At 43.5% G+C, this 25,977-nt stretch overlaps 1 protein-coding gene across 1 annotated transcript; it reads right to left on the reverse strand.

The window, feature by feature from the left end:
• Positions 1-5,186: 5,186 nt before the first annotated feature.
• On the reverse strand, positions 5,187-25,188 carry LOC138969085 (protocadherin beta-1-like). The gene is made up of 5 exons (XM_070341794.1): positions 25,058-25,188; positions 20,137-22,907; positions 16,259-17,055; positions 10,853-11,056; positions 5,187-8,809 (listed from the first exon to the last, which is right to left on the reverse strand). Exons 2-5 carry the CDS (start codon positions 21,926-21,928, stop codon positions 8,171-8,173), a joined length of 3,432 nt encoding a protein of 1,143 aa, XP_070197895.1. The 5' UTR covers positions 21,929-22,907; positions 25,058-25,188; the 3' UTR covers positions 5,187-8,170.
• Between the last annotated feature and the right edge of the window lie 789 nt (positions 25,189-25,977).

The following is a 25,977-nucleotide window of genomic DNA, read 5'->3' on the forward strand; positions in this document are numbered from 1 at the left end:
ACAAATGTTTTGACGGTTTCTATGACGTTATCTTGACAGCTAAAGCTTGGGGGAGAATCATTTACGCGCAACGCTACCGTGACAATGTCTGAAAAAAATACTTCAGCTATGCCTTAGAGGCAACTCTAACAGGACACAGTTTTTATCAATATCTTTTGCACTTCTGTTATTTGGTAACACAGACGCCATCATCCTGTTTAGTTCACTTAAAGGTACCGTGTTTCTCGTGTAAACGATTCTGCTCACCAACACATATATTGTGTGCGTGTGTGTGCGAGTGAGTGTGCGAGTGCGTGTGCGAGTGTGTGTGCGTGTGTGTGCGAGTGCGTGTGCGAGTGTGTGTGCGAGTGTGTGTGCGAGTGAGTGTGCGAGTGCGTGTGCGAGTGAGTGTGCGAGTGTGTGTGCGAGTGAGTGTGCGAGTGTGTGTGCGAGTGAGTGTGCGAGTGCGTGTGCGAGTGAGTGTGCGAGTGTGTGTGCGAGTGAGTGTGCGAGTGTGTGTGCGAGTGAGTGTGCGAGTGCGTGTGCGAGTGAGTGTGCGAGTGTGTGTGCGAGTGAGTGTGCGAGTGTGTGTGCGAGTGAGTGTGCGAGTGCGTGTGCGAGTGAGTGTGCGAGTGTGTGTGCGAATGAGTGTGCGAGTGTGTGTGCGAGTGAGTGTGCGAGTGTGTGTGCGAGTGAGTGTGCGAGTGCGTGTGCGAGTGAGTGTGCGAGTGTGTGTGCGAGTGAGTGTGCGAGTGTGTGTGCGAGTGAGTGTGCGAGTGCGTGTGAGTACTGATGTTAGTTTAGCATTGTGTTTTCTGTTCCTTTTATCGTTATATGATTGTCTACCATAACTCACCACTATTATTTTGACATTATTTCAAACTTGTTATATTACAATCGTCCGCCAAATTTCATTTGCTTTTTAGAGTACGCTCATAAGCCTAGCTTGTTGTACTCCATGTTCCTTATTTCATGAATGCGGCAATATTCTAATGAAATTTACTGAATAAACTGTCCAGGCTTTTTCACGGGATAAGTGTTCGCTTCCACTGGGATACATACCGAAAATCAACGGCCTGGCTATCTTTTGTGCAGAGTTTGATTTTGTTGAATTTCGCGAATCCACACAGGTGCCAATAAACACATTAATTAATCAATTAAAATGTGTTAAACTCTGCACAGAAAGCATGTTTTCATTTTCATTTTCATTTTCATTACTTCATTGTCCCATCGCTGGGGAATTCGGGTCGCTTCCTACCAATAGAAAGCTAGCAGCAACAGAGTCGCGCTACCCAGGTGTCTGCGTGTTAAGTTGTAATCAGCCACCTGCACTTATGGCAGAATGACCGAGGTCGTTTACGTGCCACAGTGGCGACACGGGGGTGGGACATGGATACCGTCTCCGCTGAGTCTGCAGATAAATTCCGGTCCCGGATTCGAACCTGCAACCCTAGGATCATAAGTCCGGTGCTCTATCAACTGAGCTACCGGGCCCCCGGGTATGTGTCCAGGTTGAAGGTAAATGCGATCACATGTGAAAACCTTGATAGCTTTGTGATTGACCACGCGAGAAGGACTGTCCCTTTAATCTTCATATTTTTTTCTCTTGTTCGGGTGATTTTGTTTAAGTCAGTGACTATGACGATGACTGGGTGAGCAAGAAAAACAAGTCGCTTTGATTGATTTATTGTGAGGCTTTTGTTCAGACTAATGCATCTGCTGCGGTCCGTTGCACTTTGAGTGCGAGTTGAAAGGGTGATCAATTGAACAAAAGACACGAAGACAATGGGGGAAGGGAGGCAACCGCGTTATAAACTCTCTCTCTCTCTCTGTCTCTCTCTCTCTCTCTGCCTCTCTCTGTCGCTCTTGGGCGCATACCCTTCAGAAGGGGCTCTGGCCTAAAACTGAATAAACTTTCGTATTCGTATTCGTATTCGTATTCTGTCGCTCTCTCTCTCTCTCTCTCTCTCTCTCTCTCTCTCTCTCTCTCTCTCTCTCTCTCTCTCTCTCTCTCTCTCTTTCTCTCTGTCTCTCTCTCTCTGTCTCTCTGTCTCTGTCTCTGTCTCTCTCGGTTCCATTTGTATGTCTTTGTCTGTCTCTAAGTCCTCAGCATTTGTCTCTGTCAGCCTCTCTATCTCTGTCCGTCTTTCTGTGTGAGTTTTTCTCTGTCTCTCTCTCTCTCTCTCTCTGTCTCTGTCTCTCTCTCTCTCGCTCTCTCTGAGTCTGTCTGTTCATATCTGACTGTGTCTGACTCTCTCTGTCTGTCTCTCTCTCTCTGTCTCTGTCTCTGTCTCTCGCTCTCTCTGAGTCTGTCTGTTCATATCTGACTGTGTCTGACTCTCTCTGTCTGTCTGTCTCTCTCTCTCTGTCTCTCTCTGTCTCTCTCTCTCTCTCTCTGTCTCTCTCTCTCTCTCTGTCGTTCTGAGTCTGTCTGTTCATATCTGACTGTCTGACTCTCTCTGTCTCTCTCTCTCTCTGTCTCTGTCTCTGTCTCTGTCTCTCTCTCTCGCTCTCTCTGAGTCTGTCTGTTCATATCTGACTGTGTCTGACTCTCTCTGTCTGTCTCCCGTTCTCTCATACTTGAAACAACCGATGCAAAGTCATATCGGTTCAAGGGCTTTACAAAAAAACCAACAACTAACCAAATCTCTCATACATAGTAATGCAATTGATAAACTTAATGATGTTTGAAAACATCTAATGAACAATAATCGTTTTTATTGCTTCCCCAGACAGACAGACAGACAGACAGACAGGCAGACAGGCAAGCAGACAGGCAGGCAGGCAGGCAGGCAGGCAGGCTGGCAGCCAAGGCAGGTAGTCAAACAGACAGACGGACAGACAGACAGATTGACAGACAGACAGACAGACACACACACAGACAGAAATAACCTTTACCTCCTCTCGAGTTCCAACGCTACGCGCCTTTCTTGGTTTTTGGTCATAACCTTCAGGCCCTTGTTCATTTCCAACATTTTATAAACTTGCTTTTTATTTTTGTCCGTTCTGGAGCAGGCACATAAAAGGTCTGGTATTGCAACGTCCCTGGAAACAAACCAATATGAGCTGCTGTCGTTTTAATATGACAACCGGATACCTGGGCTTTTAGAAATGTTTATTTTTTCGTCTGCGCGTGTTTTCCTTTCAAACGGATCTCATGCAATTTTGCAAGAAAAAGTCAAGCGGATAACGGCTGAAACAAAGAGAAGTTTGCTTTCTCTCTCTGTGTGTGTGTGTGTGTGTGTGTGTGTGTATTTGTCTATGTGTGTGTGTGTGTGTGTGTGTGTGTGTGTGTGTAAAGTAATTCATGAGGAAGTGTGTCATGACGACCCGCCCAACACACACACACACACACACACACACACACACACACACACACACACACACACACACACACACACACACACACACACACACACACACACACACACACACACACACACACACACACACACTCACCAGCAACAACGTCAACAAAAAACACAAACGCAAACCATGAACAAACAATTCCTCCCCTCTCTCAGCTATGTCTAGCTCCAAGAACCCTTTCTGATGAATTCAAAAGCCACACCACAGAACCAGGACATTTGCCGCAACTGTATTATTAGCTCCGACAGAATCAAGTGTTTGTCATGTAGCTTTAAAATTTAATGTAAAACGATTCAAAAACTGCCATTCTCCGCTGGCGACTGCGAATAAACACCTATGACAATGGCATTATTTTACCATCGGCGGAGAAAGAAAAAAGAATCGAACTTATTGAATTAATGCAATAGAAAAAAGGTTAGGATCCCAGCGTTACTGCCGCAACAGGAGTAGGACTCCAAGGAAAGAAGATAACATCCTCGGGGCAATTGCTTTTATGCTGGCCTCTGTAGAATCGATACAGCAGGGAAATGGTCATAGAAAAACATGACAAAGAAATATTTGATTGCAAAGGCAAAGGTCGATGAAATAAAAAGAAATGAAGAACAAGTCGCGTAAGGCGAAAATACAATATTTAGTCAAGTAGCTGTCGAACTCACAGAATGAAACTGAACGCAACGCAACGCAGCAAGACCGTATACTCGTAGCATCGTCACTCCACCGCCCGTGGCAAAGGCAGTGCACGTGGAATTGACAAGAAGAGCGGGGTATTCGTTGCGCTGAGAAGGATAGCACGCTTTTCTGTACCTCTCTTCGTTTTAACTTTCTGAGCGTGTTTTTAATCCAAACATATCATATCTATATATTTTTGGAATCAGGAACCGACAAGGAATAAGATGAAAGTGTTTTTAAATTGATTTCGAAAAAACAATTTTGATAATAATTTTTATATATTTAATTTTCAAAGCTTGTTTTTAATCCGAATATAACATATTTATATGTTTTTGGAATCAGCAAATGATGGAGAATAAGATAAACGTAAATTTGGATCGTTTTATAAATTTTTATTTTTTTTTACAATTTTCAGATTTTTAATGACCAAAGTCATTAATTAATTTTTAAGCCACCAAGCTGAAATGCAATACCGAACCCCGGGCTTCGTGGAAGAGTACTTGACCAAAATTTCAACCAATTTGGTTGAAAAATGAGGGCGTGACAGTGCCGCCTCAACTTTCACGAAAAGCCGGATATGACGTCATCAAAGACATTTATCAAAAAAATGAAAAAAACGTTCGGGGATTTCATACCCAGGAACTCTCATGTCAAATTTCATAAAGATCGGTCCAGTAGTTTAGTCTGAATCGCTCTACACACACACACACACACACACGCACACACACACACACACACGCACGCACATACACCACGACCCTCGTTTCGATTCCCCCTCGATGTTAAAATATTTAGTCAAAACTTGACTAAATATAAAAAAGAGAGGAAAGGATAAGAAAGCGTGTTGTCACGGTCTGGGTATACTTTAACGATGTAGTTTTTGCTCTGAGTGTGTGTGTGTGTGTGCCGGTGTGTGTGTGTGTGTGTGTGTGTGTGTGTGTGTGTGTGTGTGTGTGTGTGTGTGTGCAAAGTAATTCATGAGGAAGTGTGTCATGAAGACCCGCCCAACAAAAAACTAACAGACGAACGCATAGATAGACAGACAGACAAACAGACTCACGTGCAGTTAGAAATACCGACAGACATACGTGCAGACTGACTGAAGCGTCTAATCAACATACATACATGCACACAGAAAAAGAAATAAATGCACACAGAAAAATACCAACTCTGTTAAATATTTATGTGTTTTATTTACGCCATTTGTGGACAAATAGATGACAATGCGTAGAAATTAACAGCAGCTGCAAAAGAAGCTTCGTTTTTGAATCTTCTGTCATTCTGTTATTTTTCGCTTTCTTTTTCACACACACACACACACACACACACACACACACACACACACACACACACACACACACACACACACACACACACACACACACACACACATCCACACACACACAAACACACACACACACACACAAACCTCCCATGGCTTTACACAGGCGAAGCAAATTCTGGAGATCAGTATTACAAAATACATTAAAAAATACACAAAGCATTTCAAGTTTCATCAGCAGTATCATGGCCCCCAAAAATATTCACAGAAATAAATTTGATTTTTATGTATACACAAACACATATCATGCAATAATATCACAATTTTTGACTGTACAAACTAAAATTGGTGCGCAAACATCACAATATTTTTTCCACACGCAACCACTCGGCACTTAGACGTTGAAGTCCTGCGACGTCATTAAAGGCACAGTAAGCCTCCCGTAAACCATCACAGAGCTCCCCGAGCGTCTAAATACAGTACAAGCATACTTCCATTTGAACGCTCACCGAACGGGAACATCCTGGCTGCTTTCTGTCGAGCGTGAGACATTTTCAAAGAATTTATTTTCGTAGACTTGTTCCGTTAACAACAACGGCGCCTCGTTTTTGCGCTAGACCTAACTTTTAAAATCTAAATAATAAATTGACAGCTTGTTACACAAACATTCTTTAATCATAAAAGAATTCGTTTTTCATCAAGACAAGATCAGAACAATTCGAAGTTGTGAAAGTTTAAAAAAAGAAAAGCCCGGAAGCAGGGTCACGCAAGGGTCGTAGCAGACGACGGCCGGTTTATCAGTGCAAATCGCCGTTCCTCTCAACAGTCAAAAGCCATCGCTAGAGTTCTTGTGAACCACAGCCGTTGTTTCGTGCATAAAAAAACGTGCTATTGTAGATAAGCTCACGTCGAGTCGCATTCAAATGACTAACTATGACGACTGCATGGTGAAAAGGGAAAACTGGATCACACGGGTTCACGATGGCTCAGGGGTAAGATAAACCACGCAAAAATAAATTCTTTGAAAATTGTTCGCTCTTTACGGAGGGCACCTAGGATGTTCTCAATTGGTGAGTGTTTAAATGAAAGGGTGTTTGTACTGTGTGTAAAAGCCTGACCGTATCTGTGATGGTTTACGGGAGGCTTACTCTGCCTTTAATAACTATGTTTTCTCTCATATGTGCTTCAGTTGCGTTTTAGTGTAAGATAATGACGATGGTGATGACTCAGCGTTCGTGAAAAAGACAATTCTCTTGGACGCATACCGATACTTATATAAATATAATCTGATAAACGTCTTTAAATGGCTAATTTGAAGGAATTATTTAAGATATTTTTTTTCCCGTCAAACCAATGTTGGCTAATTAATTGTTTTTTCTCACAATTCACAAGCTTTTTCTCTCGCGTTTTATTATTTTAATTTTTGTTTATATCAAAAATCATGGAACAGAATGAACAGATAATTATCCAATTTTACAAATTCTGTGCATGTACATTTATCCTAAAATGTTGATAAAAATATGCTCAATTTGAACCAAAACGTAGAGTTAAACAGATGTTTTTCGGAAGGGAATTTTTAAGAAATAGAGCGCTTTCCTTTCCTTTGTTTGGTGTTTAACGTCGTTTTCAACCACGAAGGTTATATCACGACGGAAATAGAGCGCATATCCAACAGAAAATTACTGGCCTAAATACAACAAACATGAAATGTTCATTTCTTTTTTTCCAGAAATACCTTTTGTATCTCTAGCGTCATTTTTTCAGTGAAAAAAGGCTTTTTAAACTGATTATGCTATGAAGAATATGTAACTGCTGTAGTTGCAATTTACAAAATAATCAACAGTCAGATACGAGACACAACGAATTCGGACCATCGAATTTTCTGACTGATGCATGATGAATAAAACACAAACAACAGAAAAGCAAATCACTGTACACATTCTTGCATTACAATTGCAAGTGAAGCTGCCATTTCATACACAAAACATCATAAGTCCCATGCTGAGAAAAATATTCCTTCGACTAGTTGGATGGAATTTCAGTGATCGGAACAGATTCAAACTCAAGCGCATGAATAACTGCCTTGATTTTGTCGATATTTTTGCAACCGTTATTGCTTAATACAAAAATAATTCGGCACGAGTAAATCTTCATACAAAGAAAGAAAGAAAGAAAGAAAGAAAGAAAGAAAACACAGCAAAATGTTTCTCCTTTTTCCGTAAGTTGTTTGTTTGGGTGAACAAAATCACGAAGTAAGAACCATGTAGTTTGGTTGTCAATACATCACGCATGCACGCACACACTCACACACGCTCTCTCTCTCTTTCTTTCTACCTCTTACTCCTTTCTTCTCTCTATCTTTCTTTCTCTCTCTTTTCGAATTGACCAGCAGACAATATTTCACTCATGTTGCCGCCATTTTCACATAGCACAGTCTTCAGATCTTCGTTTACAGATCTTCAGCATTTAATGTAAGAGTTGCAAAATCGACAACCAAGAGTTCTTCGAGATGTCTCCCGCCTTTGGTCCCAAACACCGTGCCAACAACACTTCAGTAGTCATTTCACCTTGTTCCCAACACAGCAAAAAACAACACAAGTTCACTCACTGTCACATCACACAACCATAATTATCATTAATATTCACTGCCTCATCATCACACAACCATGTCGCTGTGAAGATACTTGCCACCACCGACGTTGTGGTAGCCAAAGTCTGCATACACAGTCTGCATTTCTGTCACACAACACAACCATATAATTAATATTCACTGTTTCTTCATCAGTTGTTTCCATCACCGACGTTATGTTAGCCAAAGTCTGCATTCTGTCACATCACACAACCATATAATTTATATTCACTGTCTTTTCTTCACACAACCATATCGTTATGAAGATACTTGCCACCACCAACGTTGTGGTAGCCAAAGTCTGCATACAGATCATCAGGCGGTACGCTAAAGCTACCAGACGTCGTGGTGTTCAAGTCACTCTCATCGTCTCCAATGGAATCGTTGCTGGCGTAACGCCCTCTGCCTCCACCATTTCTCGCTTTGCTGTCCTCATAGTCTCGCACATCAGCTGAAAACCTAACGCTGTTCGTGTGAGGTTTGCTACCTCGGAACTGTCCCCCGTGCACGAAAATAGGTCTCGTGGAGGAAGCGGAAGTGTCCGGGGTGCTACTTCCGGGTCTAGAGCTACTTCCGGGTCGACCAAAACAAGCAGGGTTACCTCCTCCACCTCCGCCTATCCTTAAAGGGCGAGGAGGAGGGTTTTGGTAGTTGTTTGTTAGTGGAGACAGGGGTCTGTCGTGGCTGTGGTTGAGGTTGTGGTAGTGGTGGTGGTGGGGGTTGTTGGTGGCTGTGTTGGCGGGGGAGAGAGGCCTCATGTCGTGGCTGTGGTTGGCGATGTCCTCATCGCTGCCGTGGCCGCTGTCGCCGGTGGTGGTCTCTGTGGAACTGGTGCTGTGGAAGTCGTCTGCTCGCCTCACCACGTCCAGCTGCAGCGGCGTCTGTAACGACAATAAGAAGAATACGTTAGGATCTTACGATGCAATCACGTAATGACAATCACAGAAATACGTAGGATCTTACAATCCAATCACGTAATGACAATCACAGGAATACGTGAGGATCTTACAATACAATCTAACTTCATGATCTGCACCTAGACCTAAACGAAACTTGTTATAATAACCGAGCTCATCATGTAAACGAAAGGAAATTATCTTGCATAACTCCTGGATAGCCATATTGGTTGTAGGGACGTTACAAAAACAATATCCAATCAACTATCATATTAACCTGACGAAATTACATATCGTAATTTCCATCTTGCCGCAAATGGGATGCACGGATAACTCTTAAGTCGCCGATCAAGTCCAGATCATACCGACATTCTTGGCATGAATCATAACATTAATCTGAAATCGTACCCCTGGAGCTCACAGAGAAAGTCGTAAGATCCTCATGTGTTAATCGTATGACCTTTGTCTTTTCCGGGGGAGGGTTCAACCCCTTAGAGGAGACGGGTGCATGTATTTTACAAGCCAGTTATTGTTCAAGATGTCCAGAAAAGATTTCCTTTTATGTGTTTGTTGGTTGGTTTTCTATTTCACGGTATTTTCCTGGCTCTGGGCTGGTTTAAAAAAAAGTTTTTCATGACATGAGCTCTTTCTAATCTTTTTTGTTTGTTTGTGCTGAAATGTCCCAAGTGGAGAGCTTTATAGAGCGCTAGCTAGCTATCCCCTTCTCGCGACGGTTTCTCATTGTGTGTGTTTACCGATTCATAATACCAAGTTACAATTTAAAACAAAATTCACTTAGATTTAATTTGAATTTGTTTAGTATTCAGTTTACCACATTTTACCTTGAAAAAAGTAACAATGTCCTGGCTAATTTACTTTGTCAATGAAAAAAAGCAATAATACATTTAAATTAAATAATACGTCAATGCGTACATTTGAATTTATATTGTCACTGTGAAAAATAAATCTCCAGTTAAAACATTACTAATGTATTTACGATTGTTCCTTTTTCTTTCTTGGAGATAACGTTTTTGAACAAATGTATTAATCTGAAAACACAGACCCTTCTTTTGGCTCTATTAATTGTTACTCTTTGGGATTGATACGTGCGAAACTGCATTTCTTTTATTGTCAACTGTAGGGCACCAGAAAAAAGGTAATAATTGTATTGTCATTGTTTTGCTGATAATTGTATACTCAAGCTTACCAAATAAGTAATCAGAAAATGAATTGAAAAAAAGTTTTCGATCGCACAACTAACACATTTATATCTTTAATAATAATAATAAGAAGAAGAACATTTATATAGCGCTAAATCAAAAACTTTCGTTAAAAAGGCTTGCTCTAAGCGCTTGACATCTAAACTAAAACGTCATTCACACTCTTTACAATGATGTACAAGAACTTCATGTCACACTCTTTCATTCAGTATAGCACCATTCACACAGTTGTTATAACTCTCAGAAAAAATCCCTAAAGAACAGGACTTACACAAAAAAGCCTCTACATATTATGCAGTTTTTCGGTGTGTTTTTAAATTTTTATATTAGCTTTAGCTTCTGCTGCCTACTACTGTACCAGTATTTGTTCTTCTGAATCTTTTCTTCGGCAAGTTCACGGCTGTTTATCGCGACAATTTTGTAGCTGAGCAAACTTGATGCTGCTCAATGCTTTTACACGCTGCTTTTGTAAATGACGCTATAAAACTTGATTTACAAAACGCTTCTCTTCCGTTCTTAAGTGCTGTTGTGATCTTAAACCTTTTTTGCAGCAATTACACGGCTTTTTTTTATTTGGGTGATGGTAATTTTGTTTGCCAATCACTACAAAATATTTCTCATGCTCCTTTTCTAAATTGCTTGTTAAAATAATTGCCTTCCAAAACGCTACCCTTCAATACTGATCAGCTGCTCTTAACTTTATAAAATCTTACAATAGCCTATTTTTTCCGCTGCATCATCTTCTTTCCCTACACGTGTAAGTAGAAGCAATTAATAAAAATCAATGGTGAACAAGCCCGACAATTACCTTTCTACCGCCGTGCATGTGAGAGAGAGGCAGCTGCAGTTGTGATGTTCTGACGTTAGAGGTCCGTTGCTGTGGAAACCCCAGCGGTGCCAGACCCAAGCTACCCGACTCGCCTTTAAGCGGGTGGGAGTCGTACCCGGTTTCTGAGACGCTGCCCCCCGTGTGTGAATTCTTGTTGTCCATGCCACTGCTTACTGCTGGAACCTGAGAGTAAATGAAAAAAGAAAAAGTTGTGGTTAAAATGTCAAAAGGGGATGTTGTGTGAACAGGTTCAGTTATTCAGAAACCGTACTTTTGATCTCGAGCCAAGCAAGAATAATACGTACACCTAACCAAATTGTCAAGGGTGGCAAGATTTTAATTAAATCCTCCTTCTCTTATGCTTCCTCTACTTTTCCCTCCTCCTCCTCCTCTTCCTCCTCCTCCTACTGGATTAACTAGACAGTGTTGAGAGATAGCTATGTGGAACCAATGTCCTGACATTTTAAACGATAGTGTACGTTTAACGGGACAAACGTACTTTTAATTTTAATTTTACAAACTTGATTACACACTTTCCGGCCTCCAATCCTTCAATTTATGCTTGCCTGCCCACTCAACCATGCATGCGCATAATTATCGAGCAACTGGCTGTTAGAGTGTTGTTTTTGATTTGATTTTTGACAAACACCAATAAGCGTGTGCAGAAGATGGCTATTTTCTACATCCAGATATTGCACCAATAAGTCATTGGGACAGCCAACAAAACAATACGGCAAAGCTCTAATGTCTAATATATCATTGAAATACAATGCTTCCATTAATTTATCGGTTTCTGTTTTTGGCATGATGCTCATTCAATCTTAAAGATAAATGGAAACCTGATTGCGTATTTGACCTTAAAACAAAATAATTGGACATCATCTGGACACATAGAGAAACAGACAATGAAACTGACAGACAAAAAACAAACAAACAATTAGGTTCACAGCTATAGCAGCTACATTAATGTATTAATCTGAGACGCTTTCCGTTGACATTTTTTGCCATAAGTAGTTGATCTCAGTATAATTGAAAAACAGAAAACATGTGTAAAAAAAACAACAACCCATAGAACGTTCAGAGAAACACATCCAATCACACACACACGAAACCAGACAAAACCAATTACTTAAGCCAGCAATTTCACTAGAACGAGCCTATCTTTAATCAATTTTTACGAGAAAGTTGATACTTTAAAACCGCTCAAACTCGCAAGGGAGGATTTTTAGCCAAGGCGTTAAGCCACAGCACTTCAACCAGGTCCCTCGTTGTAATCTCGGTGTCAGATGTATCTGTTAAGCCGTCCAATTTGAACCCCACGCAGAAACAAGCGATTCAATCAGGAGATGAAAGGAAACATGAGAACTCCCTCTCGCCGTAGCCCCCGACACAAACACAGAGGGAATGTCTTCAAACTGTCGTTGAAAAAAGAGACAAGACTAGAATGTAGAGAGCTTGCGCGAGAGCGTCTTCAAAGAGAGTTGTTTTAACTCTCGCACCCAGGACGAAATTAGTAGCAGCCGTGCTGTCGCTAGTTGTTTGAGCAACCTTGCGAGGCCAATTAAAACAGGAGCGAAAGCAATATTGACGAACCCTGCCTGGCCTAAAACAGACAGCTAGAAGAGTCAACTTCAAGGCACAAGAAAACCCCAATTGATCAGAAAAACGAGAGGGCGAAAGCGATGGCGAAATTTGTAAGATTTAAACAGCGGCGTAACAAATCTTTATACTCAAACACTCTCCAGCGATGGGAAGGCACAAGAAAACCGTCCACTGATCGGAAAAAAGAGAGGGCAAAAACAGTGTTGAAAATTCGAAGACACGAGGGACTGCAGCACAATTTAAACGGCGGTGTAACAAATCTTTATAAACACACATTCTCCGCCTCTTAAGGCAACAACCATCTTGTTCTACTCCTGGTTCCTTTAAACGCAACGCTTCTCTTTGAACAGACGCAGGAGGTCGCCCTGTTTTGGTTCCTTTAAACGTCACCCCTGTTGTAGGTTTTAAAAGCCACGCTTCGCAATTCGCCTTGTGAATAGAGGAGGGGTGGCGGGTTTTAATGGTGCCTGAACGCGGAATGTTTATTTACCATTGTTAAACGAGTGACACAGAGATCTTGCCTGTCTCCCCCCCCCCCCCCCCCCCCTTCAAGACCGTTCGTTGTTAACCGGGAGGAAAAGGCTTGGTTAATTAGCCAGCTGGCTCTTCTTTCATCCCTTCTTCTCTTTGACGAGAAGGAAGCGTTGATCAACACTCAGTGCGAAAGAGTTGTTTGAATGTTGACTGTGGGACACTCAGACCATAACATTACCCTGCCGCTCTTCATTGTCATCAATGTAGGTAACAAACTTTGCAGTGTTTGAGTTTATTCTCAAGGAACACTGTTTGTGGAGTGACTTAAATCTGTGTGTGCAGACCCTTCCTTTAACAACATGAGTGCCCCTTTTGTGATTGTTACATGTGAAGACGCATTTGTTTGTTACCTGCGAGACACCAACCACATAACCGTACCCTGCCTTCTTAACTTTTCTTTAAATAAAGATAGACTTTGCACTTTTTTGTTCTTGGGAATAATGTTTTGGGGAGGAAAAAAGTAGCTTATAAATCTGTTTTAGCAGACCCTTCCTTTGGCACTATAAGTGTCGTAATTTGCGATTGTTACAAGTGAAGACGCAGTTATTTGTTGGTTTAATCAAAACTGTATTAGTTTTTTTTGTCGTGAGATATACAATATTTTGCATTTGGGATTCTAACTCAAGCATAGTGCTTATTTTAAAGTTGTTTGTTAACTGTAGGACAAAAAGAACACACCATTATCCTGCCTTCTTCTTTTCCTTTAAGTGTAGATAAGAGACTTTGCCCTGCTTTTTTTCTCTTTTTTTTCTATGTTTTCTTTTTGGACGTAGCAAAAGTAGCTTAATTCTGTTTGTGCGGATCCTTCCTCCTCAGACTCTTTCAATGCAATGTGACCCCACGAAAAGTGACACACAACCGCTTAGCAAACCGACAACGACTTTTGTGTTTAAACGCTGACCTTCAAGACAAACGTATTCAAACTTCAACCTTCCGCTATTTTAATTTCCTTCCGGTGTCAGACGCTAAGGGCAGATAACACAAGTGCCATCGTGCCTAAACTGTGTGTGTCCCTCGGATTCCCCGTCCACCCCTTTAAAACCCGGGTAGACGACAAGTGAGTGACGTTCTAGTTGTACCCGGGTGACATTCTGACCACGACGGAATGCTTGGTTTGGCAAATCCACCCTACCCGCGACCTGAAACCCTTACTACAAGCGTTTCGCTCCATAACAGGCTGGGCGGTACGGCGCGATAGACGGCTTTCTGACCTGGGCAGAGGGCAATTAAAGAGCGATACACTGAAAGACAAACTAGCCGATCATTTCCTCCTTCTTTCTAAAGTCTCCATAACACCCTGGTAATGTCACTTACATAGTGTGTACAAAGAGACACTGGAGGAGACGAGAGAGAGACTGTGAGAGAGAGAGAGAGAGAGAGAGAGAGAGAGTGAGAGAGAGAGAGAGAGAGAGAGAGAGGGGGGGGGGGGGGGGGAGATCTGTCAGTGTTACTACTGATGAGCGTTTATCTTGTCCAAGAAATTTGAAATTTATAAACAGGGGTGGGTGTGCAAACATGTACAGAGAAACTGACATCCCCCCGCGGGTTAGGGGGAAGAATTTACCCGATGCTCCCCAGCATGTCGTAAGAGGCGACTAACGGATTCTGTTTCTCTTTTTACCCTTGTTAAGTGTTTCTTATATAGAATATAGTCAATTTTTGTAAAGATTTTAGTCCAGCAGTATGTAAGAAATGTTAAGTCCTTTGTACTGGAAACCAGTAAGGTAATACATTGTACTACGTTGCAAGCCCCTGGAGCAAATTTTTGATTAGTGCTTTTGTGAACAAGAAACAATTGACAAGTGACTCTATCCCATCTCCCCCCTTTCCCCGTCGCGATATAACCTTCGTGGTTGAAAACGACGTTAAACACCAAATAAAGAAGAAAGAAACTGACACACATCGCTTCGGACATACAGCTACACGCATGCACAGAAGGTGAAGAAAAGGACGAAAACGCCGTGAAATTGTAGGCTTATCAGGCGCTCGCACGGACAAACAGACAGATAGATAGGCTAACAGAAAACATTTTGCAATTGTATGCCACTAATCGTTTGACATGAATTATTCAAACATCAAATCGCAGTTTTCATCATGAAAATAATTCTAATTGAAGCGTTTTAAGAAGCAATTAAATTAATATGTCTGGAAAACACAGTTTGACACTCACAACATCCAAGTCTTATCGTGATATTATTCCGAACACAAATAAGACGGTTGCTTTCCCTCGTATCGATTTCACATTAGGCACACCAAAAAATAGTCTGTTTACGGTATCCCGACCGACCCTATTTTTTCGCGCGACCCTAGACTTTTTTTTGGCATAAAAAAAAGTCTTTGTTTTTTGGCAAAATAACTTAAAAATATGTTTTTTTGGAGAAAAAAAATCCCGACCTTCCGACCCTATTTTTTGGGCCTATGTTACCGTAACCAGACTATTTTTTGTTGTTGGCCTTAGCGTCTACACTACCGGTGGTAGTATGACAGCGACAAACCTCGCAGTGTCAAGTTGGCATACAAAAAGAAGAAGCCTGTCATGTTCCCCAAATATGTTTTGTATCGCTTGACAATTTAATGCCTCATAAAGCTCATGCATTATTCACAGCGTAGAAAGATAAGATCATGCAGCAAACACAATGAGGGCTGGTATGGAAGAAAAAGAAGAAGGATAATCGCAGTAAGGAAAAACAGTGTCATCCTCTTTGCTGGGCGGGCCTTGTTTTAATGTATACTGAGCCGTTAGTCACAGCCTTCATTAATTCATCACGAGAATGGCTCGCTTCCTATTTGCTAGAATTAAATGTCAGTTCTTCCTGATTCAAGCTCTGAAAAACGCCCAGCCTCTCAGCTATTTGTTTTAACAGGAAGTCAATTATAGTTTTTTGCTTGTTTCACTTACACTGTCACCGGTCCACGTTAGTGTGATTCACGAAAATAGAGCTTCTGTAAAACTAAATTGGTAGGCGCTGAAAGAAGTTCTTAACGTTCTGAAGTAATGCATGCATACATATGTCATTCAGACACAGCCCATCTTTCTCTTTGATGGTTAATCATATCAAATAAGTCATTCACCTGAAACAAACAAACAAACAAACAAACAGCAAGAAAAACAACAAAACAGACAGACACACAGACAGACACACAGACAGACACATAGACACACACACAGACACACACACACACACACACACACACACACACACACACACACACACACACACACACACACACATTAAAACAAAACCTCACCTGCTGATGGTAGTCGTTAGAAGAGTTGAGCGCACCGCCACCACCACCACCATCTCTATCAGACAGGGACGCAGGCCCGTCAGGACAGCAGGCCGCCGTGTACTTGAGCTTCCTGTCCCGGTCCACCTTCCTCAGCACACACATGGTCACCACCACGGCCACGGACACCACGGCCGTGAACACCACGATGCACACCACGATCACAACGTAGGTCTCCCCCTCGCCGTCGTCCGCGCCGCTCCCGCTGCCCAGCATGTGCCCTGGTGAACTCCTCCGGACGACCTGAAGAGTCACGTTGGTGTCGGTGTGGCGAGGCGTCAGGCCTTGGTCCGTGGCTCGAACCACCAGCTGGTACACCCCGAGGCGAGCCTCGTCGAGGTTCAGCAAGGTCACTACGGCGCCGGTGTTGCCTTCGAGGCGGAAGAGGTTGGTGGCGTTGCCCCCAACAACGGCGTAGGTCACGGTCCCGTTTCGTCCGGCGTCCGGGTCGATGGCGTGAACGTTGCTGACCACTCGTTCATCCAGCACAGGGATGGAGATGAAGTCCGTGGCGTTGTCCGTGGAGAAGATGAAGGTTGGGGCGTTGTCGTTGACGTCCAGGACCACGACGGTGACGACGGCTGACGAGGTGAGAGGCTGGATGCCTCTGTCTGTGGCCAGCACGTGGAACTCGTAGGTGGCCTTGTGCTCCCTGTCCAAGGTCACGGTGGACGTGATGACGCCGGATTGGGATAGCTCGAAGGGCAGAGCTAGTCCAGGTTGTGGGACGATGGCTAGTTCCACCTGACCTCCTATACCTGTATGAGCAACACGTTGAGGTCAACTTGGGTACATAGTTAATCTCTATCCCAAGCTGTTATGTATTTTCTGTATTATTAGAGAAATTTGATCACCGCTAAATCATTATAAGACGTTATTGCTCTAAATACAGATATTAGCAATAGATACTTTTGCAGAACCAGACTCCTGGCAACTGCTTTTTAGCTTGTTGCTGTTTCTGTGAACTTTGTATACATGTCATGATTGTAACCTTTGTTAAAATAAACTTATGTTTAAACCAACTGCTTTTTTGGTAAATCTTGTAATCAATGATCTGCCTTTAGTATTTATTGTGAGTTCTGTACGAAACAACTTTCTGTCGTTCTAAGCCTTGAACATGATTAATAGAAGTATTGACTCTACTTTTGTAATGACATAACCACCACGTTTTACTCGAATATTCTTCAAACGCACGACTAATCCGACAATAACGGTTCCATAAATCAATGTCAGCGGCATAATTGGACAAAGCTTTTAATGTCTAGAAACTCGATTTGCCATCGTTGCGCTTCAGCGCCTGAGAGAACTATCCAAACACTAGTTCGAAAAAATTCAGATTCCCCCAGTGACCGATACAATATTATTCTAACCCAAAAGCTCATTTATTTCACTTTTTGATCGGTTTCATATATTCGCAGGCGGGGGGAAGTTCCTTTTTCGTTCTGACGTTCGAGAGTGGAAGAGGGTTTTTGTGTGACACTATTCTTTAAGAGTGCTTGGATCTAATAGTTAGTCTACCAAAAGTAAAACGAAGATATTTCTTTTAATTTTTAAAAAAAATTAAGCTTGAATAGTTTTACTTTTTCTTTGATATAAATTTATATGACAAAACAATCACTCTGTGGATTGAGATTATTTTGAAGCAAACATGTCTCCGTTTGTTTACACAAGATTCGATCACATTTACAAAACTTTCTAACGTTAGCCCAGTTCAAAATTCATTATTAGAAACTCCTATCGGTGTATATTGATGGAGTATACAATTGCAAAGGTTAAAAATAGTGTTCTGTACCTGTCGAGTCTGCGCTGACAACATTGCATTACCTGGCACTGTAAATAATGTGATCATAATGTTTTACAATTTTTAAAGCAGAACAATGCTTGGCAAAAGCGACCAATTAGCCCAAAACACGCTTAAATTGCAAATGGCATTGTTATTGATTCTGAACTCCATTATTGCAGTAATTCATCTGGTATAGTCGATTGACTAAGCAATTCACAAAGCTTTCGCCAGACATATTGTTAACCTCCCTGAAGCAAATAGCTGAAATTGTTCCACCTGCACTGCGTGCTGACATTGGTGGACACAGGTACTCCCCCAAGCTTTTATCTCGTCATACATTTGATATAACGATGGGGAAAATTTTTTATACAAAATAGCAGGTACAATGTATGCCTGCCTTTGGCAGAACAAAACTGAGTCTGTTATAGCTACATGTAGGTACAATGTATGCCTGCCTTTGGTAGAACAAAACTGAGTCTGTTATAGCTACATGTAGGTACAATGTATGCCTGCCTTTGGTAGGACAAAACTGAGTCTGCTATAGCTACATGTACAGTGGAACCCGCATTTTAAGACATCTTCAAATCTGAGAAAAACATGTCTTACTTCTTCTTCTTCTTCTGCGTTCGTGGGCTGAAACTCCCACGTACACTCTTGATTTTTGCACGAGTGGAATTTTACGTGTATGACCGTTTTTTACCCCGCCATTTAGGCAGCCATACGCCGTTTTCGGAGGAAGCATGCTGGGTATTTTCGTGTTTCTATAACCCACCGAACTCTGACATGAATTACAGAATATTTTTCGTGCGCACTTGGACTTGTGCTTGCGTGTACACACGGGGGTGTTCGGACACCGAGGAGAGTCTGCACACAAAGTTGATTCTGAGAAATAAATCTCTCGCCGAACGTGGGGACGAACTCACGCTGACAGCGGCCAACTGGATACAAATCCAACGCGCTGCACAGGTCTAACAAAGGAGGCAGCCTTGAAAGGGGGATTCCTCGGTATTTGCAGCACAGTGCCTAGGCACATCATCATTAATTCCCCACCTCTCTCGATTCTTACAATTCGCTCACACAAGATGTCTTAACCCGGTAGAGCAACTGTTCTTACAATTCGATTTTGGGACTTTTCATAAAGATTTTTGTATTAAGTTTTATTAGGTTATACTTTAGCGGAACTTCTCATATATATATATATGTGGAACACAAAGACTGGGGCGTTTTTGTTCTTTGAAGTGAGTTTTCCTCGTTTGCCGTAACTTTGAATAATACATGCTTGCAAAAAGCTTTTCCGGAAGAGTCGCTTGAGCCAAAGTGAATATAAAGTGCTAACGGCATTTTCACTGATTTTTAACTTGGGTAATTTATAAGTGATCGTTGTTCAATCTTAAAAAACAACAGAAAATCATTTGCCAGTTACGCTACACTTCCGTTGTCAAATGTTGAAAACATTCACAGAAGTGAGTTTTTTTCACACCACGTTATTATAAGTTTCGCATTAACATTGTATTGTTGCTTTGATCGCCTCCACTACTGCACTACTTCACATCAACGCTAATCAGGTACATTTGTCTCTGAACGTGTGGACCTGTTGTTGGCAAATTAAAAGACATTGTCAGTAATTTATTTCATTCATTACCTTTGGAGATACTCATATCTGAATGGAAACTTTCTTGTTTCATAGTGTTGAATAACTACTTCACTGCTCTTCGGCGAAGTTGCATTACAAAATAATGGAAACAAACAAAACATTAACAAGGAAAAGTAGAGGAAGGCCGAAGCAAACAAACAAAAACAAAGAAACAAAGAAACAAAGAACTGAAAAGGGCAAGAATGATAGCGACATAAATTAAGAAACACACAAACGCCTCGAGACAAAAGCAGACAGACAGACAGACAGACAGACGACAGGCAGACAGACAGACAGACAGACAGACAGACAGACAGACAGACAGACAGACAGACAGACAGACAGACAGACATCACAAAACACCACATCGCATCACACGACACAACTTCATGCTACACCACACACCACAACACAGACTCTCACCAGTATCAGGGTCAAAAGCAGACACGTTGCCCACGTACATCCCAGGCTCCTGCCCCTCCACCACAGTCATGGTGTAGTTAGGGGCAGAGAACTGCGGCCTCTCGTCGTTAATGTCCAGCACATTGATCGTCACCGTGGCTGTTGCCGTCAGGGGTTGCTCCCCCTGATCCACAGCCAGAACGTTGAAGACATACTTCGACTTCTGCTCATAGTCCAGCTTTCTCCTGGCCTTGATCATCCCGTTCCCGGCTCCGACCTGAAACATGTCGAGGAAACCCCCAAGCCTGTATGTGATGTTGGCGTTGTTGCCAGCATCCAAGTCCGTGGCGGCTACCTGGACCAGACCGTCAGAAGGCCCGTTGTTCTCAGCTACGGAGGCGGAGTAGTGGTTCTCCAGGAAGACGGGAGGGTTATCGTTGACGTCCAGAACCCACACGTCGAAGGTGACGGTGGTTGTGAGCTGAGGGGACCCGCCGTCGTAGCAGACGAGAGGCACGTTGAAGTAGGTGTTGTTCTCGCGGTCCAGCGTCTTGCTGATGATGACCTTGTATGCGTCCAGGTTGAGGGACTGCAGCTCGAAGTGCTGGTCGTGGCTGGAGCAGGTGACCAGGGCGTTGGCCCCAGTGTCGGGGTCGGTGACAGCGAGGTAGCCCACCGCCGTGCTCACTTTGGCCGACTCCGGCACGAAGCCAGGCTCAAAGTCGGAAACGGAGAGGAGGTCGAGGCTGAGAACTGGAGGGTTGTTGGTCGTGTCCAGAACCGTCACCTTCACCACTGCCTGGGTGGGAGGTTTCGGAGGGTTCCCTTGGTCCTGGGCTTCTACGAGAATCCTGTGGACACCCGCCTTCAGCTGCTGGGCTAAGGATACCACGCCGTTCGTTGGATCTACTCTGAACTTTTGCTGTTCAACGGTCGGTTGTTGGGAGCTGATGAAATACACCACTCTCGCGTTATCACCCTCGTCAGCGTCTGCGGCCGAGACAGACAGGATAGCAGTTCCTGGTGGATCTGACTCGCTGATATTCTGGGCATACACGTCTGAGGTAAACACTGGGGCGTTGTCGTTGACGTCCTGAAGATTAACACTGACAACCACAGACCCAGATCTGGGAGGTGACCCACCGTCGTAAGCCCAGATGGTGAGACTGTAAATGGACCGTGTCTCTCTGTCCAGTTCCTGACTGACCACAAGGCTCAGCTGGGGGACACCAACCGCGTTCACACTGTGGACAACCCTGAACGGAACATCTTCGGGAACCAGACTGTAGTTCTTCACGGAAAAGTTCTTACTGCCGTCTAGATCTGTAGCAGCGTCCAGAGACAGAGGGTAGTTCACACTGGTCGACTCAGAGAGATCTAGTTTCACATTCTGTCTCAGAAACTTTGGAGAGTTATCGTTGATGTCTTCGATGATGACTTCGACGTCGAATTTGCGCAGGAGGGACTGAAACTGGGCCGCGATTTCTATGTTCAGGGTGCACGTGTCGGCGTAAGGACAGAGTTCTTCTCTGTCGATCCTGTTGCCTACTGTCAGAACGCCTGTGGTGGCCGAAATCTTGAAGAGCTGGCTCGTAAGTTGGGATCCTCCGGACAGAATACTGTATCTCAGGTTGGTGTACTCGTCCTCTCCCACGACGTTTTGTAATCCCGAGTCCGCTGACACGTTTCCAATATAGGAATCAACCGGGGTCTCTTCCTTCATTGTGTAGGTAATACCCTGCACAAAAGGCAGGGCGATACAGCACAGTGTTAGTGCCCGGTAAAAGGAAAGGTATGCAGCCGGGGGTGCCATTTTTGTTGCTGAGAGGTGCACAAAAAGTGGATCCTTTTGATGTAGGAGGCCTTTGATCTGGTAATAACGTCAAGGATATGGTCGCGCAGGCCGGGGGAAACAAGAACCCTGCGCCCCGTTACAAAACTGTCAGCCCGTGCCTCTCTCGTTCTCCCCTTCAACAGTATTATCCCGTCATCCCTTTGTTGCACATGGAAACAGTAGACAATCGCTGCTTCTAGCTATTCTCCCTGCCCTTTCATGTTGCGGGAAGAATCAGTCCGGGGACAATTATTTTGTCGAAGAAAACCACGAAAGCAGAAGTAATCCTATCAAACTGCGGCGGAGCGTCGAGAAGCTATCCCCTCCTCGATTTGACCCTTACACAGTCAGTCCCGAACCATACGGACAGACGGCTCGATTTACGGGGCCCCCGGCAGATTAGAGACGTTGGGCACTGGTGCGAACGAATTAATCTCGTTAGGGCAAGGACCGGGGGTGGGTCGGGGTATTGTGTCCGTTTTTATGGCTTAGCTTCGTCAATGAAGCCCCCAGCCTTAGACCAATCCATTCCATCTGTTTTAATGGCTTAGTCTCTCTCCAGAGCGGCCACAGCTTTGCTTCAAAATGTTTTTGTGTTTGCTGCGTAAACGCGATTCACACACTTGATCGGTTTGCTCGGTCACAGATTACTGGGTATCGCTCCGTGATCAAAATGTCATAACTGGGAAAAGTCTGATCACTCTGAAGAGCCGTTCAGCGTAAGAGACGCCTGGTGATAGATATCGGAGAGGAGAATCGTGATGCCAGTAGTATTTCCAAGGACAAGAGAAGCAGTTATGAGGACTATCCCCTCTCGTTATCGATTTTTGGTACCACTAGCACTTCAGATGAATTCTTTTCTTCCTCAGTTGTCCTGGTGGGGTGAGACGTTTAGTCGTTCGTCACTCAATATCCAGCAATGTTTCTCAGTTTGTCGTGGTCTCGCCACAGCCGGAACCTGAAAGCAGAAGGTACAGATGGTGAACAAACGCAGGTCAATGAAGGCGATTAGCGAAGTCCTGGCAATTGTGGGACTCTGTGCACATAGGACCAGCCCCCCTCTGCAAAAATCAAAACCCTTCCGTTGGTCGTAATGTTTGCCAGCGGGTTTCAAGAGCACACAGAAGAAAATGAGTTTCTGAACCCCCCAAAACGCCTTCTCACCCTCACCAGGAGGCCTTATTTACCTCAAAAACCTCCCCATCGGAAATGGCAGATCGGAAAGGCGACGTGGAGTAAGGCTGGCAAACAGTGGTATGAGAGCAAACATGTGAGAAAAAGCCCCGGTCACACAAACACTTCACTATGCGGCATTCGCTTTCGCTCTCCTTTCTCTGCCATACTGCATGACTGAATAGTCCGCCACAGCCACAGCCTGAGAAGGGACGGCTGACCACGAAGGGATTGCTCTATCAAAAATCATAAGAGTCAACAACGCAGGTCGCAAGGGCGATCGCGATTCCGGATTAAATCCGCCTGTCGAGTGTCCGCGATACATTAGTGTCACAATAGTTTTGGACCCACCGGATCACACACGGTACACGTAACCTCTGGAGCGAGCAATCAAATATACGGCTGAACAATAACCGCGCACGTAACAGCGGCTTACTATAACAGCAGCAAAGTGCTATTGATGATAAATTGACTTTAGCACGGTCAGCGGATCTTTGGTGTGTGTACCGAATCCACCTGCTTCCTTCTGGTGCTAGAGTCCCATTGTTAAAATTTATGATGCTGTGCGTGAACAAGAAGAATTCTAGCTTCACAGGATTGCTAGTAGACAAGACTCGTCTTTCAGTTTAAAGACTGTGCTCTTCCCATCCAAAAACTACAATTGGCGTAGTTGCAAATTATGATGGAATACGTGAACCCAAAGAGTTCTAACTTCCCAGGATTCATACTAAACAAGACTCGTTGCCAAATTCTTTCAGTATTCAACAACTGTGCTGTTCCCACCCAAAAATGCCTTTGGCGTATAATGTCAAACTATGATGAAATATATTATATGCAAACAGCAAGAATTTGAATTCCTAGTAATACTTCGATGTCATCGACAAACATTTCCAGGGTTTGAATTTCCTCATTGTCGTTCGAAATTTCACCCCTTAATTTTGGATCAGCATGTAGGTAGGGAGGCTTTTAACATTCCATACCCACATAGACAAATGTCTCCAATGGGAGGTTTGGTCTTTGATCATTTTTTGTAAGTAAGCCTCTCGTGCAGGATCGATTAACCCACAAATGTACAAAGTAACCTCTGCTTTCTTTTCTATATTTCAACAAATATGCTTTCTATCCCTTCTAAAATACCATCAAACAAATGTAAACATATCATTTACAATGTGATATATTCTTGGAAGCGTACGTCATTTGGTCAAGACACCACAAAGAGTTCTATACGATTTGGAAGCATGAAATTAATATGAAATCAGCAGTGTAACACATTAAGGACCCGGTCACAAGGAGTAGAGGTGCTACGCACTGGCAAACAACAAAATACATTCACTCCCGACCATGCATTATTCACTGCTAAATGTGCATACATTATTCACTGCTAACTTTCCCACAGACAGATCGACTGCGTTTTTCATGCTGACAGGAATTGCTAGAAGCTCGGGTATAGACATCGGACATAAGACTTGATTTTCAAACGTGCACAATACACAAGGGATAATGCCTGGCTTGAATACATTCAATCACAACAACATACAAAGTGTTCACACAATTGCTCGCGCGCACACCCACACACACACACACACACACGCCGGCACACACGCACGCACGCACACGCACACACGTACGCACGCACGCAAGCACGCACGCACGCAAGCACGCACACACACACACACATACTCTCTCTCTCTCTCTCTCTCTCTCTCTCTCTCTCTCTCTCTCTCTCTCTCTCTCTCTCTCTCTCTCAATCCAAATCATACCACGATCACATCGTGTCCACCAGATTTTCAACATACATCCATACGGTGAAATTGAACCATACCAAGAAATGTTGCTAATTAGACGTCACCTTGATAAGCAAAATAATGACGACAGAAAACCACAAAGACATTAAAACCAAAACACAGGTGACGCGACCAAATCGAAACTGCTTACCGTGATCAAAACAATCTGGTACCCTTCTTCGATCAGCGTTGAAACGGCAGTTTATGTTTGCTGTATGCACTGACTGTCGTAGCACTTCCTTATGTTTCCGGAAATCCTTGTGTCGTAATGAGTCAAGATCCACGTAATTCCACTAAGCTGCCAAGCACAAGATCAAATTACTTGGGAGAACACTGTACTCCAAGCATAGCAAGGTTTTTGCATTTGAATAAAACAACAGTTTTAAAGCAGCAAGCGGCGCGGAACATAAGGCATACCACCCGTTCTCAGTCCTTAGTCGGGTCAAGTCAAATCGTGTAGCACACAGCTGGAGTCACAACCGCATCGTACACACACACAAATCGTACCGTACGCCACACCACACTACAACACCACCGCCGCTATCGCTACGACGACTTCAGGTGAATACAACAAGAGATGCCGCGACAGAACAATCAATGAATCGTCTCGCGCGAAGACCCCCCTCACTGTCGCACCTTCTGGCAGCCAATCAGCGCGCGGGACGTTCTGACGAGGGGGAGGAGCTACGCGAGTCTGGGAAAGTGCGTTCAGGGTGAGTTTTATGTTGAGGAGAAGGGAGACGATAGGGTGGGGGGAGGAGGAGGAGGGTAAAGGAGAGAGAGGGTGGGGTGTTCTTTCGCGGGTAAATCAACACTGAGGCGTGAGGGTGGCCAGGCTGTCACGCGTATGTTTGCAGGGCAGCATTACTGGCTATCAAATGCCCATTAGATTCAAAGCCCCTTCAACGCCTCTCGTTATATGGAGTATCAAAACCTTTCTTGTGGCCTGTTTGTAAAATATGATCTTTTTTCTTCCCTTTCTCTCTTTGCTGGATAGTCTATAATGTTTTTATAATCCTTTTTTCTCTGCCAGGGACAGTCTAGAAGGAAATGTGATACTGTGTTTGTATA

This window comes from Littorina saxatilis, linkage group LG6 (genome assembly GCF_037325665.1).
Source record: "Littorina saxatilis isolate snail1 linkage group LG6, US_GU_Lsax_2.0, whole genome shotgun sequence".
NCBI classification, from domain to species: Eukaryota; Metazoa; Mollusca; class Gastropoda; order Littorinimorpha; family Littorinidae; genus Littorina; species Littorina saxatilis.